This window comes from Hypanus sabinus, chromosome 5 (genome assembly GCF_030144855.1).
Source record: "Hypanus sabinus isolate sHypSab1 chromosome 5, sHypSab1.hap1, whole genome shotgun sequence".
In the NCBI taxonomy this organism is placed as follows: Eukaryota; Metazoa; Chordata; class Chondrichthyes; order Myliobatiformes; family Dasyatidae; genus Hypanus; species Hypanus sabinus.
Genome location: NC_082710.1, coordinates 12050482 through 12067810, shown reverse-complemented (window position 1 = coordinate 12067810; position 17329 = coordinate 12050482). Strand labels below are relative to the sequence as shown.

Genomic DNA, 17329 nt, shown 5'->3' with positions numbered 1-17329 from the left:
CTAATTTAACTGGATCGGCACAACACTGTGGGCTGAAGGGCCTGTTCCTGTGCTGAACTGTTCTATGTTAATAAACTTCCAGAATAGGAATGGGAAAAGGACACACATCTATATTACCACACTCGACTAAGTATGCCTTCCTGAAAGTGACATTCAAAATGTTATACTATTAAGTACTGGAAATACAGAGTACTTACCCAGTTTTATTTTTGTCCAGAACACTGGGAGCTAGGGCCCTGATGTAAGCACAGGTGCAAATTAGGAGAAGGATCACTGTTAGCAGACTCTGAAAGTTGAAAATTGCCGACTGTGGGAATAAAACACAAACATTACAGTATATTAGATGTTTTAACATTTATAAAGAAAGCAAATTAAATGGAATAGGAAAAGAGAAACATTTATAAGATTAAGACAGAAGGGCACAATGAGGCCATTTGATTTATTGATTCCGCACTGCCATTCGATTACTTTCCCTCTCAACCATATTCTCCTGCCTTTTCATTGTAACCTTTGAAACCCTTAATAACCAAGAACCTATCAACCTCTGCTTTAAATATACCCTATGACTTGGCCTCCACAGCCATCTGTGGCAATGAATTCCACATATTCTCACACTCTGGCTAAAGAAATTTCCCCCCCCCCCCCAGTTCTAAAAGGTCTTTCTTCAATTCTGATGTTGTGCCCTCTGTTGTGCCGCAACTCCCCCACAATGAGAAACATACTCACTATACAGGTCTTTCAATATTCAGGAGGTTTCAATGAGATCCCTTCCACTGATCTTCATTCCACCAAGTACAGGCTCATGGCCATCAAATGCTCATCATACATTAACTCTTTCATTCTTGGGATCATTCTCTCAAACCTCATCTGGACAGCTTATCTTTTCTTAGATATGGGGCTCAAACTGCTCACAATAATCCAAATAACTCATTAAGTCTCAGCATTGCGTAACATATAGGAACAGGATCAGGCCATTTGACCCATCAAGTCTTCTCTGCCAGTTCATCATGGCTGATCTATCTTTGCTCTCAGCCCCAATCTTTTGCCTTCTCCCTGTACCCCTTCAAGCCCTGACCAATCAAGAATCTATCAAACTCTGCCTTAAATTTTCATTAAGACTTAACCTCCACAGCTACCTGTGGCAAAGAACTCTGGCTAAAGAAATTCCTCCTGATCTTCATTCAAAAAGGACACCCCTCTATCCTGGAGGCTGTGTCCTCTGGTCTGAGACTCTCCCACCATCAGAAACATCCTCTCCATATCCACTGTATCAAGGCCTTTCAGCATTCGATAGGTTTCAACAAGGTCGCCCCTCATTCTTCTGAATTCTATAGAATACAAGTGTAGAGTCATCAAATGCTCTTCATGTGTTAAGCCGTTAAATTCTGGAACCATTTTTGTGAACCTCTTTTGAATTCTCTCCAGTTTCAGCACATCCTTTCTGAGATAAGGGGCCCAAAACTGCTCTCAATACTAGTGGGGCCTAACCAGTAATTTATAGAGCCTCAATACTACATCTTTGGTTTTATATTCTCGTCCTCTTGAAATGAATGCTATCAATTTGCCTTCCTCACCACAGACTCAACCTGCAGATTAACCTTTAGGGAATCCCTCCAAGTCCCTCTGCACCTCAGATTTTTGAATTACCTTTCCCTTTGAAAAATAGTCTATCCTTTACTTCTTCTAACAAAGTGCATGACCATACACTTCCTGACACTGTATTCTATTTGCCAATATTTGCAAAATGTATCGGTCCCAACACAGACTCCTGCCAATCACCCAGTGCTTCATCCATGCTAGAAACTTATCTGTAATACCATGGGCTCTCAGCCTGTTAAGCAGCCACATGTGTGGCACCTTGTCAAAGGCCTTCTTAAGTAGGATTTCAGGTGGTGACAAGAGGGCGTACAGGAGTGAGATATGCTAACTAGTGGAATGGTGCCTCAGCAACAACCTGGCACTCAATATCAGTAAGATGAAAGTCAAGTCACTTTTATTGTCATTTTGACCATAACTGCTGGTACAATACATAGTAAAAATGAGACGACATTTTTTCAGGACCACGGTGTTACATGACACAGTACAAAAACTAGACTGAACTATGTAAAAAACACAGAAAAAAAAACACTAGACTACAGACCTACCCAGGACTGCATAAGGTGCACAAAACAGTGCAGGCATTACAATAAATAATAAACAAGACAATAGGGCAGTAAAGTGTCAGTCCAGGCTCTGGGTATTGAGGAGTCTCATAGCTTGGGTGAAGAAACTGTTACATAGTCTGGTCTTGAGAGCCCGAATGCTTCGGTGCCTCTTCCCAGACGGCAGGAGGGAGAAGAGTTTGTATGAGGGGTGCGTGAGGTCCTTCATAATGCTGTTTGCTTTGTGGATGCAGCGTCTGGTGTAAAATGTCCATCATGGCAGGAAGAGAGACCATGATGATCTCAACAGACCTCACTATCCACTGCAGGGTCTTGCGATCCAAGATGGTGCAATTTCCGAACCAGGCAGTGATGCAGCCGCTCAGGATGCTCTCGATGCAACCCCTGTAGAATATGATGAGGATGGGGGCTGGGAGATGGACTTTCCTCAGCCTTTGCAGAAAGTAGAGACGTTGCTGAGCTTTCTTTGCTATGGAGTTGGTGTTGAGGGACAAGGTGAGATTCTCCACCAGGTGAGCACAAGGAAATTTGGTGCTCTCAACGATCTCTACCGAGGAGCCATCGATGTTCAGTTGGGAGTGGTCACTCTGTGCCCTCCTGAAGTCAACAACCATCTCTTTTGTTCTGTTCACATTCAGAGACAGGTTGTTGGCTCTGCACCAGTCCAGTAGCCGCTGCACCTCCTCTCTGTAAGCTGACTCATCATTCTTGCTGATGAGACCCACCATGGTCGTGTCATCGGCGAACCTGATGATATGGTTCGAGCTGTGTGTTGCAGCACAGTCATGGGTCAGCAGAGTGAACAGCAGTGGACTGAGCACACAGCCCTGGGGGGCCCCTGTGCTCAGTGTGATGGTGTTGGAGATGCTGTCTCTGATCCGGATCGGAAAGAGCTGACAGTAGATGAAGGAACACATACCAATCCTTATAGAGGAATCAGATGTGGCGAGAGTGAGCAGCTTCAAGTTCCTGGGTGTTAAGATCTCTGAGGATCTAACCTGGTCCCAACATATCGATGTAGTCATAAAGAAAGGAAGACAGCAGCTATACTTTATTAAGAAGTTTGAAGAGATTTGGCATGTCAACAAATACACTCAGAAACTTCTATAGTTGTACTGTGGAGAGCATTCGGACAGCCTGCATCACTGTCTGGTAAGGAGGGGCTACTGCACAGGACCGAAAGAAGCTGCAGAAGGTTGTAAGTCTAGTCAGCTCCATCTTGGGCACTAGCCTACAAAGTACCCAGGACATCTTTAGGGAGTGGTGTCTCAGAATGTCATCAGTTAGGAGGTACAGAAGCCTGAAGGTACACACTCAACGATTCAGGAACAGCTTCTTCCCCTCTGCCATCCGATTCCTAAATGGACATTGAAGCTTTGGACACTACCTCACATTTTAAAAAAAAAATACAGTATTTCTGATTTTGCACATTTTTAAAATCTATTCAATATATGCAATTGATTTACTTGTTTATTATTTATTGTTTTTTTCCTCTCTGCTAGATTATGTATCACATTGAAATGCTGCTGCTGAGTTAGCAAACTTCACGTCACATGCCGGTGATAATAAACCTGATTCTGAAAAGTACACAATATTAACCGATTCTCCTTTATTTATCCTACTTGTTATTTCTTCAAAGAATTTCAAGATTTGTCAGGCAAGATTTTCCCTTGAAGAAACCATGCTGATTATGACGTATTTTATCATGTGCCTTCAAGTGCCCCCAAGCCACACCCTTAACAATCGATTTCAAAATCTTCCAAGCCACTGAGGTCAGACTAACCGACCTATTTCCTTTTTTCTGCTTCTCTCCCTTCTTGAATAGTGGAGTGACATTTGCAATTTTCCAGTCTTCCAGAACCATTTCAGAATCCGGTGATTCTTGAAAAATCATTACTAATAGCTCAGCCACCTCTTTCAGAACCCTGGGGTGCACACCATCTGGTCCTGTTGATTTATCTACCTTCAGGGATTTCAGTTTCCCAAGTACTCCCTAATAATATTATTTTCACACACTTCTGACTCTCTGGAATTTCCACCAAACTGCTAGTGTCTTCGACAGTGAAGAATGATGCAAAACACTTTGTCCCCCATTACTATCTCTCCAGCATCGTTTTCCAATGATCCAATATTCACTCTCACCTCTCTTTCACACTTAAAGCATCTGAAGAAACATTTGGTATCCTCTTTAATACTATTGGCTAGCTTATATCCTTGCTTTTATATTCTAGTTCTCTTGAAATGAATGCTAGCATTGCATTTGCCTCCTTGCCTCTACTTCCTCCCTCTTCTGGTTTGACTTGCCCCCAAACCAATATCTCTTGTCTGTACATCTGCTTACCAACTCTCTCCTCAATTCAAGATTTGTCTGTATTCTGCTGTGGGTTACAGCCCCAACCGGACTACAGTAATCACAAGCTACAAACTTCCTTCAAGTTATATAGGAAGCCTGTGATCATGATTAGTGGTGTACTGCAGGGACTGCTTCTTGTTGTTTATAATAACAACCTGGATGAGAATGTAGGTGGCATGATTAGTATGTGTGCAGATGACTCCAAAATTGGTGGTGTGATGGACAGTAAAGTTTGTCCGAGGTTACAACAAGATCTGGATCAACTGGGAACATGGGAGAAACTGGCAGATGACATTTAACACAGACAAGCGTGAAGTGAAGTGACACATCTTGTGAAGTTAACCCAGAGCAGTTGAGACCGTGAGTAACAGGACTCTGGAGAATGTTGTAAAACAGGAAGACCTTGTACTAGAACAGGCATGGGCAAACTACGGCCCGCGGGCCCTATGCGGCCCGTTAAGCTTTTTAATCCGGCCCGCAGAACTTGATGAAATTATATTAATAAACCTTGTTAACGTTTTTCCCCCGCAATTCTGGCGTTTTCCCAATAGATGACGCACTCTATATACATTGACCTTTGTTGAGGTGCAGCGTATTACTCCACATTTGCGCTTTACTTTGTGACCTTGTGGCGACCCATTTCCTGGCACATCCGAACCGGCTCACAATTAGCCAGCGTTCCGGCTAAGAGAGATAGCCTGCGGAGATTTGCGAGCACAGAGCTCCGCATACCGGCGCGCTCTCCTTTCTTTGTCATTGTGCGGGTCGTTGTTGAGTTTTGGCACAGGGGACAATTGAATAAGAAGGAGCAGGACAAGTAGACCTGCATCTCCTACCATTTTTGAAATAAAGACAGTCAGGAGGAGAGTGATGATGATAATATCTTGAAGGATAACAGAATTTTCAGTGCTTTAAAATAATAATTGTTACTATTCAAAAAAGCTGTATTTTATTCATTTAATTTTTAGTGTTTTAAAAGTCATTTCAATAGCCAAATACCATTGGACTTCAAAGACATATTTTGTTGTAATGCATTTGTTCATTTTCAATTGAAATTAAAGCACATGTTTTCTACATATCCCATGATATTTTATTTTCTCTTATGAGGTGTATTACCAAAACGCTCCGTCCATCTGCTCCTGGTCCGGCCCCCCTGTCAAATTTTAGAACCCTTTATGGCCCTCAAGTCAAAAAGTTTGCCCACCCCTGTACTAGAACCTGACAAGTACTAGTACCCTGATAGTAGAGACAAGATGGTGAAAGAGGCATCTAGCATGCTTGCTTTCATCAGATAGGGCACTGAGTTCAAGAATTGGGATGTCACATTATAGTTGTAGATGATGTTGGCAGGGCAGCACCTGGAATACTGTGTGCAGTTCTGGTTGATACTCTGTAGGAAACATGCCAATAAGCTTAACAAAAAGGAGGGGTCACAAGCATGTTGCTGGAACTGGAGGTCTTGAGTTTTAGGAGATATCAGATGGACCCCATTTTTCTTAGAGCAATGGAGGCCAAGGAGTGACCTTAGAGATGTTTATAAAATCATAAGGAACCTTAAATAAGGTGTATTGTCAATCTCTCCCCCCCCAGATTAATGGAGTCTAAAACTAGACAGCACACATTAAAGTGAGGGGGGAAAGATTTATAGAGTATCTGAGGGGCAAGTTTTTCTAAAAAGGGGGTGGTGTGACCATTTAACAAGAAGCTGCCAGAGGAAGTGGTGAAGATGAACATAATTACAATGTTCAAAAAAAACTTTAGATCTGTTCATAGATAAGGAAGGTTTTGGCAGGGGTTCTCAACTTGGGGTCCACGGACCCATCTGCTAGTGGTAGGGGTCAATGCATGCCATAAAAAATGGTTCAGAACCCCTGATTTAGAGGAATATAGGCCAAATGGGACGAACTCTGAAGGGACATTCCGTTATATAAGAGTAAGCATATAGGGTTTGGTATTGGTTGATTATTGTCACATGCACCAAGCTAAAGTGCAAAGCTCGTCTTACATACTGTTTATACAGATCAAATTATACAATGCAATAAATGATAAACTCCACGCTGATAACAAGGCAATCTACAAATTAGAAACAACACACACAAAATGCTTGTGGAACGCAGCAGGCCAGGCAGCATCTATGAGGAGAAGCACTGTTGACGTTTCAGGCCAAGACCCTTCGTCAGGACTAATTGAAAAGAAAGATAGTAAGAGATTTGAAAGTAGTGGGGGGAGGGGGAAATGCAAAATGATAGGAGAAGACCGGAGGGAGTGGGATGAAGCTAAGAGCTGGAAAGGTGATTGGCAAAAGTGATACAGAGCTGGAGAAGGGAAAGGATCATGGGACGGGAGGCCTTGGGAGAAAGAAAGGGGGAGGGGGGGAAGCACCAGAGGGAGATGGAGAACAGGCAAACAACTAAATGTGTCAGGGATGGGATAAGAAGGGGAGGGGGGCATTAACGGAAGTTAGAGAAGTCAATGTTCATGCCATCAGGTTGGAGGCTACCCATCTGGTATATAAGGTGTTGTTCCTCCTACCTGAGTTTGGATTCATTTTGACAGTAGAGGCGGCCATGGATAGACATATCAGAATGGGAATGGGATATGGAATTAAAATGTGTGGCCACTGGGAGATCCTGCTTTCTCTGGTGGACCGAGCGTAGGTGTTCAGTGAAACGGTCTCCCAGTCTGCGTCGGGTCTCACCAATATATAAGAGGCCACACCAGGAGCATCGGACACAGTATACCACACCAGCCGACTCACAGGTGAAGTGTTGCCTCACCTGGAAGGACTGTCTGGGGCCCTGAATGGTGGTGAGGGAGGAAGTGTAAGGGCAGGTGTAGCACTTGTTCCGCTTACAAGGATAAGTGCCAGGAGGGAGATCAGTGGGAAGGGATAGGGGGAGGGGGGGAACGAGTGGACAAGGGAGTCGCGTAGGGAGTGATCACTGCGGAAAGCAGAAAGAGGAGGGAGGGAAAGATGTGCTTGGTAGTGGGATCCTGTTGGAAGTGGCGGAAGTTACGGAGAATTATATGTTGGACCTGGAGGCTGGTGGGGTGTAAGGTGAGGACAAGGGGAACCCTATCCCGAGTGGGGTGGCGGGTGGATAGGGTGAAGGCAGATGTGCATCCCATGATCCTTTCCCTTCTCCAGCTCTGTATCACTTTTGCCAATCACCTTTCCAGCTCTTAGCTTCATCCCACTCCCTCCGGTCTTCTCCTATCATTTTGCATTTCCCCCTCCCCCCACTACTTTCAAATCTCTTACTACCTTTCCTTTCAATTAGTCCAGACGAAGGGTCTTGGCCTGAAATGTCGACAGTGCTTCTCCTCATAGATGCTGCCTGGCCTGCTGCGTTCCACAAGCATTTTGTGTGTGTTGTTTGAATTTCCAGCATCTGCAGATTTCCTTGTGTTTGCTCTACAAATTAGAAAGTTAGAATTGGCCTTCTCTGGGAACTTTAATACCCATGTTCTTCCCGTTTACATTGTGCTAGACAATTCAAAATGGCCAGCAGCTCCAAGTACATACCCATCTTCAACAACAGCACCGCAAAAGTGCAAAACAATTCCAACCACCAGTAATGCAGGTGATTTTCCCAAGTGTTCCTTGAAGAGAAATATCAAATATCTACCAAATGGATTCTCACCCTGAAGTATCGTGAAACGGATCAGCAGCTTGTACAAAGTACAAAGAAAACAGTTAAAACAATGCCTGATAATATTTACCCATACAATGAACAGAAATTATGGTGAAGAATGAATCACAATATGAAGAACATTAGGTATTAATATTGTGCAATAGTGTAGTAGTTAGCACAATCTCTTTACTGTGCCAGCTGCAAGATCAGGGGTTCAATTTCTGCCACTGTCTGTAAGGAGCATGTCTGTTCTCCCTGTGACTGCATGGGTTTCCTTCAGCTTCTCCCATTTCCCTCCACATTCCATACTTCCATAGGCAAGTATGTTGGCAGAAGTGCGGCAACTGCAACCATAAACCTCATTGATTTGACACAAATGACACATTTCACTATGTTTTGGAGTGCATGTGACATATAAAGCTAATCTCTCCTCTTAAAGCTGATTAAACTCTGGAAAGGAAAAAATAATGAAAAGGAGATAAAGGGCTACAAAATACTAGCTGATAAATCTGTGATGGATGGTGGATGAAGACAAGAAGCAGATGAATACTTTTACAAGAATGTAAATGCCAAGATTGGAAGCATCTGTGGTAAAGATATGTCAAATGCCGACCTTCAACTCTTTTCAGCAGGACAGTACAATGGAAACACAAAAGATTCTGCATATGCCAGAAATTTTGAGCAACACACACAAAGTGCCGAAGGAATTCAGCAAGTCAGGCAGAATCTATGGTAGGGATGTGTGAGAAAGGACAGGAGGCCAAATGTTTCTCCATGCATGTGCTTAAGTTAAAACCTTGACCAGAATCAGGTTTATCATCACTGATGTGATATGACATGAAATGTGCTGTTTTGCAGCGGCAGTACAATGCAAAGACATGAAATTACTATACAAAATAAACAGAGCAGAAATGGCATGAAAAGTTCATGAACTGTGTGTAAATCTGATGGCAAAGAGAAAGAAGCTGTTTCTAAATCACTGAGCGCAGCTCTTCAGGCTCCCGGTGGTACAAATAAGAGGGTGGTGAGTGTCCTTAGTGATAGACAACCAATATGCAAAAGACAAACTGTGCAAACACAGAAGAAAAAAAAAAAAATAATAATAATAATAATAATAATAAACAATACATATTGAGAACATGAGATGGAGTTCTTGAAAGTGTTCATAGGTTTTAGGAACAGTTATCAAGAGTAGCTACTAAACCGCTGAAAAATGATACTGGAGAGGTAGTTATGGAAGACACTAGCAGTATGCTAGAAGTTCGAGAGTGTCAGTTGCCATCACTAGGGAGAAGTTGCTTGGGAAACTGGAAGCTCTGAAGGTAGATAAATCATCTTAATCAGATGGTGTACACCCCAGGGTTCTGAATGTGATGGCTGAAGAAACTGTGAAGGTATTGGTAAATGATCTTCTAAGAGTTTATACATTCTGGCATGGTTCTGGAGGACTGGCAAGTTGCAAATGTCTTCAAGAGAGGAGAGAGGCAGAAGAAATGAAATTATAGGCCAGTTAGTCTGACCTCAGTGGTTGGGAAGATGTTGAAGTCAACAGTTAAGGAAGAGGTTTTGGGGTACTTGGAGGCACATGATAAAATAGGCCGTAGTCAGCATGGTTTTCTTAAGGGTAAACCTTGCCTAGCAAATCTGTTGGAATTGTTTGAAGTAACAAGCAGGATAGACAAAGGAGAATTGATGAATTTGCGCACTTAGATTTTCAGAAAGCCTTTTCAGAAATGTCGCAAGAGGCTGCTTAACAAGAGCCTATAGTACTACAGGAAAGACACTAGCGTGGATAGAGCATTGGCTGATTGGCAAGAGGCAAAGAGTGGGAATAAAGGGAGCCTTTTCTGGTTGGCTGCTGGTGACTAGTGGTGTTCTACAGGGGTCTGTGTTGAGACCACTTCTTTTTATGTTATATATCAATGATTTGGATGATGGAATTAATGGCTTTGTAGCCAAGCTTGCGGATGATACGAAGATAAGTAGAGGGGTAGGTAGTGTTGAGGCTGCAGACTTTCTTGGACAGATCAGGAGAATGGGTGAAGAAGTGGCAGATAGAATACAGTGCTGGGAAGTGTATGGTCACGTACGTTGGTAGAAGAAATAAAAGAGTAGACTATTTTCTAAATAGGGAGAAAATTTAAAAATTGGCAAGTTTTATATTGCTATATTTCTACACTATTCTTGGTTGGTGCGACTGTAACAAAACCCAATTTCCCTCGGAATCAATAAAGTATGTCTGTCTGTCAAAAGGACTTGGGAGTCTTCGTGCAGGATTCCTTAAAAGTTAATTTATAGGCTGAGTCCGTGCTGAGGAAGGCAAATGCAATATTTGCATTCATTTGGACAAGATTATAATATAAAAACATGGATGTAATATTGAAATTTTATAAGGCGCTGGTAAAGACTCACTTGGAGTATCGTGATCAATTTAGAGCCAAGAAAGGAGGGCTCAGAGAAGGTTCACGAAAATGATTCTGGGAATGAAAGGGATTCTGGATGAGGACCAATTGATGGTTCTCAGCCTGTACTCACAAAAATTCAGGGGATCTCATTGAAGCCTATCAAATACCAAAAGGCCTTGATAGAGTGGATGTGGATAGGATCATTCCTGCGGTGGGGGTGGGGGAAGTCAAGGACTTGAGGGCACAGCCTCAGAATAGAGAGATGTCCATTGGAACCGAGACAAGAAGGAATTTCTTTAGCTAGAGAGTGGTGAATGTGGAATTCATTGCCACATGTGGCTGTGGAGACCGTCATTGGGTATACAAAGCAGAGGTTGATAGGTTCTTTATTAGTCAGGGCATGCAGGGTCATGGGGAGAAAGCAGATTTGGGTTGAGAGGAAAATGGGTCAGCTATGATAATATGGCTGAGCAGATGATGGGCCAAATTGCTTAATTATTCTCCTATATCTTATGGTCTATCTGCAATTATCCCCTTTGATTCAAGAGTCTGATGATTGAGGGTTAAATGACTGTTCCTGAATTTGGTGGTACGAGTCTTGAGGTTTCTGATGGCAGCAGTGAGAAGGGAGCATGACCTGGTTGGTTGTCCCTGGTGATGGATGTTGCTATACTGTGACAACCCTCTGTGTAGATCAGTGGGGAGGGCTTTACCTGTTATGGACTGGGCCATACTCATTACGTTTTGCAGGATTTTCTGTTCAAAGTCATTTGTGCTTTCAAGTCAGGCTGATGCAACCTGTCAATAAATTCTCCACCACACATGTATAGAAGTTTGTCAGAGTTGTAGATGTCATGTTGATTCTTCATAAGTAAAGGTGCTGCTGTACTTTCTTCATAATTGCACTTACGTACTGGCCCAAGACACGTCTTCTGAAATGGTAACAGACTCGCTCCACCTTTGATCCCCTGATGATGACTGGTTGGCCTTGCTGACATTGAGCAAGAGGTTGCTTTGTCACTCCACTCTGCCAGAGGCATTGCCTCTGTGCCTCAGTGGTGCCTGTGATTGAATGATGGGGAGCTTGTGATTGTGACTTTTGTTGTCTTTCTCAGTTACCATGTACTATATTGGCTATGGTACTCAGCTTGACACCACTGACACAGGATAATATGAAGAAAATCCAATGAGGCTATATGGGTAGGGGTAGATCTTGGAATAAGAAGGGGGTGATCACCTTCATGGGATTGTACAAAAGACCCTCCCCCCAATAGTCAGTGAAGCCAATATGTAGAGAAATCGCAGATGGCTCTAAGAATAATACAGTTGTAACATCAGTGAGTTTAACTTACCCAACATTAACTGGACCTACCACAGAGCTAAAGGGATTAGATATGCTCTGGGAAGATTTCTTAAGCAATATATAGATGAGAACTCTCAACCTCCTCTTGGGGAAGAGGCTGGGTAAGTGGATGAAGTATTTGTAGGGGAAGACAATGGGACTATAGAGTCACAGAGCACTAAACAACCACACAACAGAAACATGCCCTTTGGCCCCATCTAGTCCATGCCAAACTATTATTTTGCTTAATCCCATCGACCCACACCGGGACCATAGCTCTCCATACCCCTGCTGTCCATGTAATTATCCAAATTTCTTTTAAATGTTGAAATTGAACCCGCATCCACCATTTCTGCTGGCAGCTTGTTCCACACTTGCACCACCCTGAGTGAAGTAGTTCTCCCTCATGTTCCCCTTAAACATTTCACCTTTTACCCCTAACTTATGACCATCAGTTAGGAGGTATGGAAGCCTGAAAACACACACTCAGCAATTCAGGCACAGCTTCTTCCCCTCTGCCAGACGGTTCCTAAATGGACACTGAACTCATGAACACTACCTCACTTTTTAAATATAGATTATTTCTGGTTTTTGCAAGAATTTTTATCTATTCAATATATAAATATTGTAATTGATTTACTTATTATTATTATTATTATGATGTATTGAATTGAACTGCTGCTGCTAAGTTAACAAATTTAATGACACATACCAGTGATAATAAACCTAATTCTAATTCTTGTCTCACCAAACCTCAGCGGGAAAAGCCTGCATACATTTACCCGATCTATAATTTTGTATACCTTTATCAAATCTCCCATCATTCTCCTATGTTCCAGCGAATAAAGCCCTAACCTATTCAACCTTTTCCTTCGAATCAGGTAATAATCAGTAACGTTAATTATATTGATGGTCTTACATAGCAACTTGCAAAGGTTGATTGGGCAGGTAAGTAGGTGACTTTCAATAGTGAGATGAAGGTGCTCGGAGACCGCAAGCTCCTGTTAGAATAAGGGGCAAAGCTGACAGGATTATACAACCCTGGCCGATGAGGGGTATTGACACTCTTGTCAGGAAAAAGGAAGCCAAGGGTCAAGTGCACCCAGATGGGATCAGGCAAATCATTCATAAGAAATGAAAGCGTACACTAGATATGAAAATCTGGACAGCATAAACAGGACCAAATGAAAATCCCAAGAGATTTGATTAGGATACCAAGAACAAAAGGACAAATGGGAGAGAATAGGATCCCTTAATGATCGATGTGATCATTGGCACAGAAGGTGTGGAATAAGCTGACATACGAACTGGCAGAGCTGGGTACAATTACAATGATTAAAAGACATCTGGACAGGTTCATGGACGGGAAAGGTTTAGAGGGATACGAGTCAAATGTAGTCAAATGGGATTAGCACATGAAAGCACATCAGTTGGCATAGATGAGTTGGGCTGAAGGGCCTTGTTTCTGTGCTGTGTTACTATGAACTAGATCTGACATTTACCTCATTTTCAGAGCTTATTACTTCAGCAGAGTCTGACCAATATTCAAAGCTATAATTGTTCTGCAACTTTGAAGAGAAAGTATCTTGTGAAAAAAAGATTACTATTTTATGAACTTCAAGATATGCTAGCACTTTCAACGTCTAAACAAGGTAATTGTTTGAAATAAAGCAACATTTTGGAAAATAAAGCAGGCCCTCATTCTTCTGAAAAGTCTAGATGCATTTTGGGATTTTGACATTGTGCTCAATCCAACTCAAAATCCCCCAGTTTGGTATGTTAGAAAGGGCTATTCTTTTTATGGAAACTATTATGCCAAGTTTTTTTTCTGTTTACTGGTGTTTCTAGGTTACACATCACTACAGGTCCAAATAAATTGTGAAGGACAATTCAACAACCAGCAGTTCTATGCACATTGACACAACCTAGCACAAAAATGCAAAGTTATCACAACCACTTCACCCACAAGTGTCAAACTAATGATTCTTTTAAGACTTTTTCTTAAATTGGATGCATACCAACACTGCCATTTGGGTTCCTCATGATACCAAGAAATGGACCAGCAAACCAAGCACGGTCAATAAACATTTTGGTTTCAATGTTCAACAAGTATAGTTTCATTTTTAGCCAAGCTTCTCCTTTGCATCTACAACACTAACTTACACATTACTGAGTGGAAATTTGCCCAATTTGTGGAATCAGTCATTTGTAGTAAAGCAGGAAGACTTTTAATCCATGGTACCCATGCCAGCTAACAATAGGCTATTTAGAGCTTTTCAGAACCTATTTATTCATCAGAAGAAATACACCAAGCAATAGGTCCGCATTTTAAATGGTTCAAAGTTATCTACTGCAAGCACATTTTTGCTTCTCCCTTCACCTCATTTAAAAATTTCTGATCTACCAATCATAAACAAGAGATCTGCAAATGCTGGAAATCAAAGTAATACACCCAAAATACTGGAGGAACTCAGCAGGCCAGGAAACATCTATGGAAAAGAGTAACCAGTCGACGTTCTGGGCAAAGATCTTTTATTCGGACTGATGAGAGGGGTTGGCCGAAAAATCGGCTGTTTAATCTTTTCCATTGACGCTGCCTGGCCTGTTGAGCTCCTCCAGCATGTTAGGTCACTCTCTCCATGAGTCACCTACCTTTCCCACTAGTCTTACCTAGTCCTACATCTTTATTAAATCTTCCCTTTGCACCCTCTACTCAAAGAAAGTAATCCAGTGTACCCAATCATAGAATGTTTTAATTCTAGCAAAACACTTGATGTCCTCATGAAGCATCTCGGCTTGAAATTTTGGATGTTTACTCTTTTTCAAAGTCGCTGACTGACCTGCTGAGTTTCGCCAGCATTTTGTGTGTGTTGCTTGGATTTCTAGCACCTGCGGATTTTCTCTTATTTGTTAATAATTTCACTCCCTATTCCAACACCATACCTTTAAGTGAGCATAACTGTAAGCACTACTCAACTGATGGTACCACAATGTTAAGCCACAATCTCAGTTTTTAATCTCTTTACCCTTCTTAATAAAGACACCCACTCCCCCAACTCCGCCGAATCTCCAGCGCTTCATACCTATTTATTTCAAGCACCTGAACTCCCAGATTCTCCCAAATCTCCCCATATCCAACCATTTATTCTACTTTCTCTAGTCTAGTTTCCCAAAACCTTTTCTGGGAATCCCCAAGTTAAAGCCATTCAAGTTACGGAAACTTGCCTTTACAAAATTCACAAATCACTACCCAAAATTTTAAGCTAAGGAATAAGATTCACTCATGGATTTTATGTGCAGAAAGGTAAATAAACAAACATATTTTGAGCAACACTCTGCTGGATAAGCTCAAGTATTTGTGAGAGGAAAAGAATTGTCCGAGTTAAAACCTGTACCAGGACCCTTTTTCCACACATTTCTCTTGGCAAGAGCAGACGATGTTGCTTTGCGTTAGTGAAACCTGCAATATGGCCCATTTTTGAGCCATATTTTTGACTTTCAACACAGCAATCACCAGCACTGCACCTTTACTTGGACTGGAATTCCACTTGTTAATTTTTGGTCCACCTAACTGGTCTGGTCTATTGATGTCTTCCTGCAGTCTACAGCTGCCCCATTAACCACATGGCAAACATTTTTAACATCTGCCTCGTATCCTCCGGTTTCAAAAACAATTCCACCCACAACAGCTGCCTACCCACTCAAACTTGCATTCTCATCCTTCGGGCACATCACTGAAAGTACAGGTGGCACTACCACAATAAGGCAATATCCAAAGAACCCACCATCTGCACCATGCCAGCTTTGTCTAACTTCCATTGGAAAACAGGTACAGAACCTTCAATTTCCACAGCACAAGATTCAAGAACAGTGATTTACCTTCAACCAACCATAGCACAACCCCAATCACACAATTTAGAAACACTATGACCACTCTTGATTGTTAGTGCTACGATTTACTTCTTTTTATTCTAATTGTGTTTCTCTTGTCATTTAATTATTTATATTTAATTTGCTTGTGTTTAATACTGCTTATATGATGCAATGTGCCTGTGATGCTGCTACAAGTTTTTCCACTGCATTGGTGCACACATGTACAAAAGTTCAAAGGTTCATTTATCAAGTATCCATATACAACTCTGAAATTTGTCTTCTCCAGATAGCCACAAAACAAAGAAAGAACATGAAATTTATTCAGCAAGAAACATAAAACCCAACCCCACCCCCAACTGCACAAAGGGATCCCGGTTCATCCCCAAACTGTCTCCCCACACAAAATGGAACAAGAACATCAACCCCAAAATACCCCAATCCCTCCACCACACAAAAAAAATCTAACAGAACATTAATGTCCAAACAGCCTCCCCTCAGACAAGTGGAAAAGGAACGGGTGATAAATCACAGAACATAAAAACCATTGGTCTGAAAAAGTCCAGTCAATAAACTTAATAGTCCAATCCACAAAGAACCATGATCCCATCCTCCAATATCACTGACATTCATTAAAAGAGAGGAACACCAGAGGCAGAAAAGCCATAGTGAGCCACAAGCTATAGGCCACTCACAGATTCCTTCTCTGACAGCAATCAGCGCTGAACTTTTGTACGCCCTCTGCATTATGCATATGACAATAAACTCAACTTTTTGTTGTTTTTATAAGGTTTGTAAAGTCTAACCTTACAGATTATTCCTCTGCCTCCCAGGCCTACATGTGATAAAGAAAATGCACTATTCATGAGGGAAGGGTTCCTCATCATCCAGCTTTTCTGAAGAATGCAGGGAACAGCATCAACCATTGCATCTGGCCCTCTTTGGCATTACAAAGCCCTTTGCTTCTGTAGGACAGTAATGTTAGGGATTATTCTGGAGTTATGTAAGTATAGCATATATTAATTGAAGCAAGTAGTTGTCTTCAGTTTAGCAATCTGTAAATGGGCCACAGACTAAAAGCCAAATGGGGTTGTGCTAACTGTCCTGCATCATATAACCATATAACAATCACAGCACGGAAACAGGCCATCTCGGCCCTCCTAGTCCGTGCCGAACTCTTAATCTCACCTAGTCCCACCTACCCGCACTCAGCCCATAACCCTCCACTCCTTTCCTGTCCATATACCTATCCAATTTTACCTTAAATGACACAACTGAACTGGCCTCTACTACTTCTACAGGAAGCTCATTCCACACAGTTATCACTCTCTGAGTAAAGAAACACCCCCTCGTGTTTCCCTTAAACTTCTGCCCCCTAACTCTCAAATCACGTCCTCTCGTTTGAATCTCCCCTACTCTCAATGGAAACAGCCTATTCATGTCAACTCTACCTATCCCTCTCAAAATTTTAAATACCTCGATCAAATCCCCCCTCAACCTTCTACGCTCCAATGAATAGAGACCTAACTTGTTCAACCTTTCTCTGTAACTTAAGTGCTGAA

At 42.0% G+C, this 17329-nt stretch overlaps 1 protein-coding gene across 2 annotated transcripts in view; it reads right to left on the bottom strand.

Annotated features, from left to right (window-relative positions):
- Positions 1–17329, bottom strand: part of tmem167a (transmembrane protein 167A) — a 45615-nt gene that overhangs the window by 20023 nt on the left and 8263 nt on the right. For both annotated transcript variants that reach the window (XM_059969370.1, XM_059969371.1), the window contains exon 2: positions 198–307. In XM_059969370.1, coding sequence (XP_059825353.1) covers positions 198–307 — 110 coding nt within the window. The remainder of the gene's footprint in view (positions 1–197; positions 308–17329) is intronic.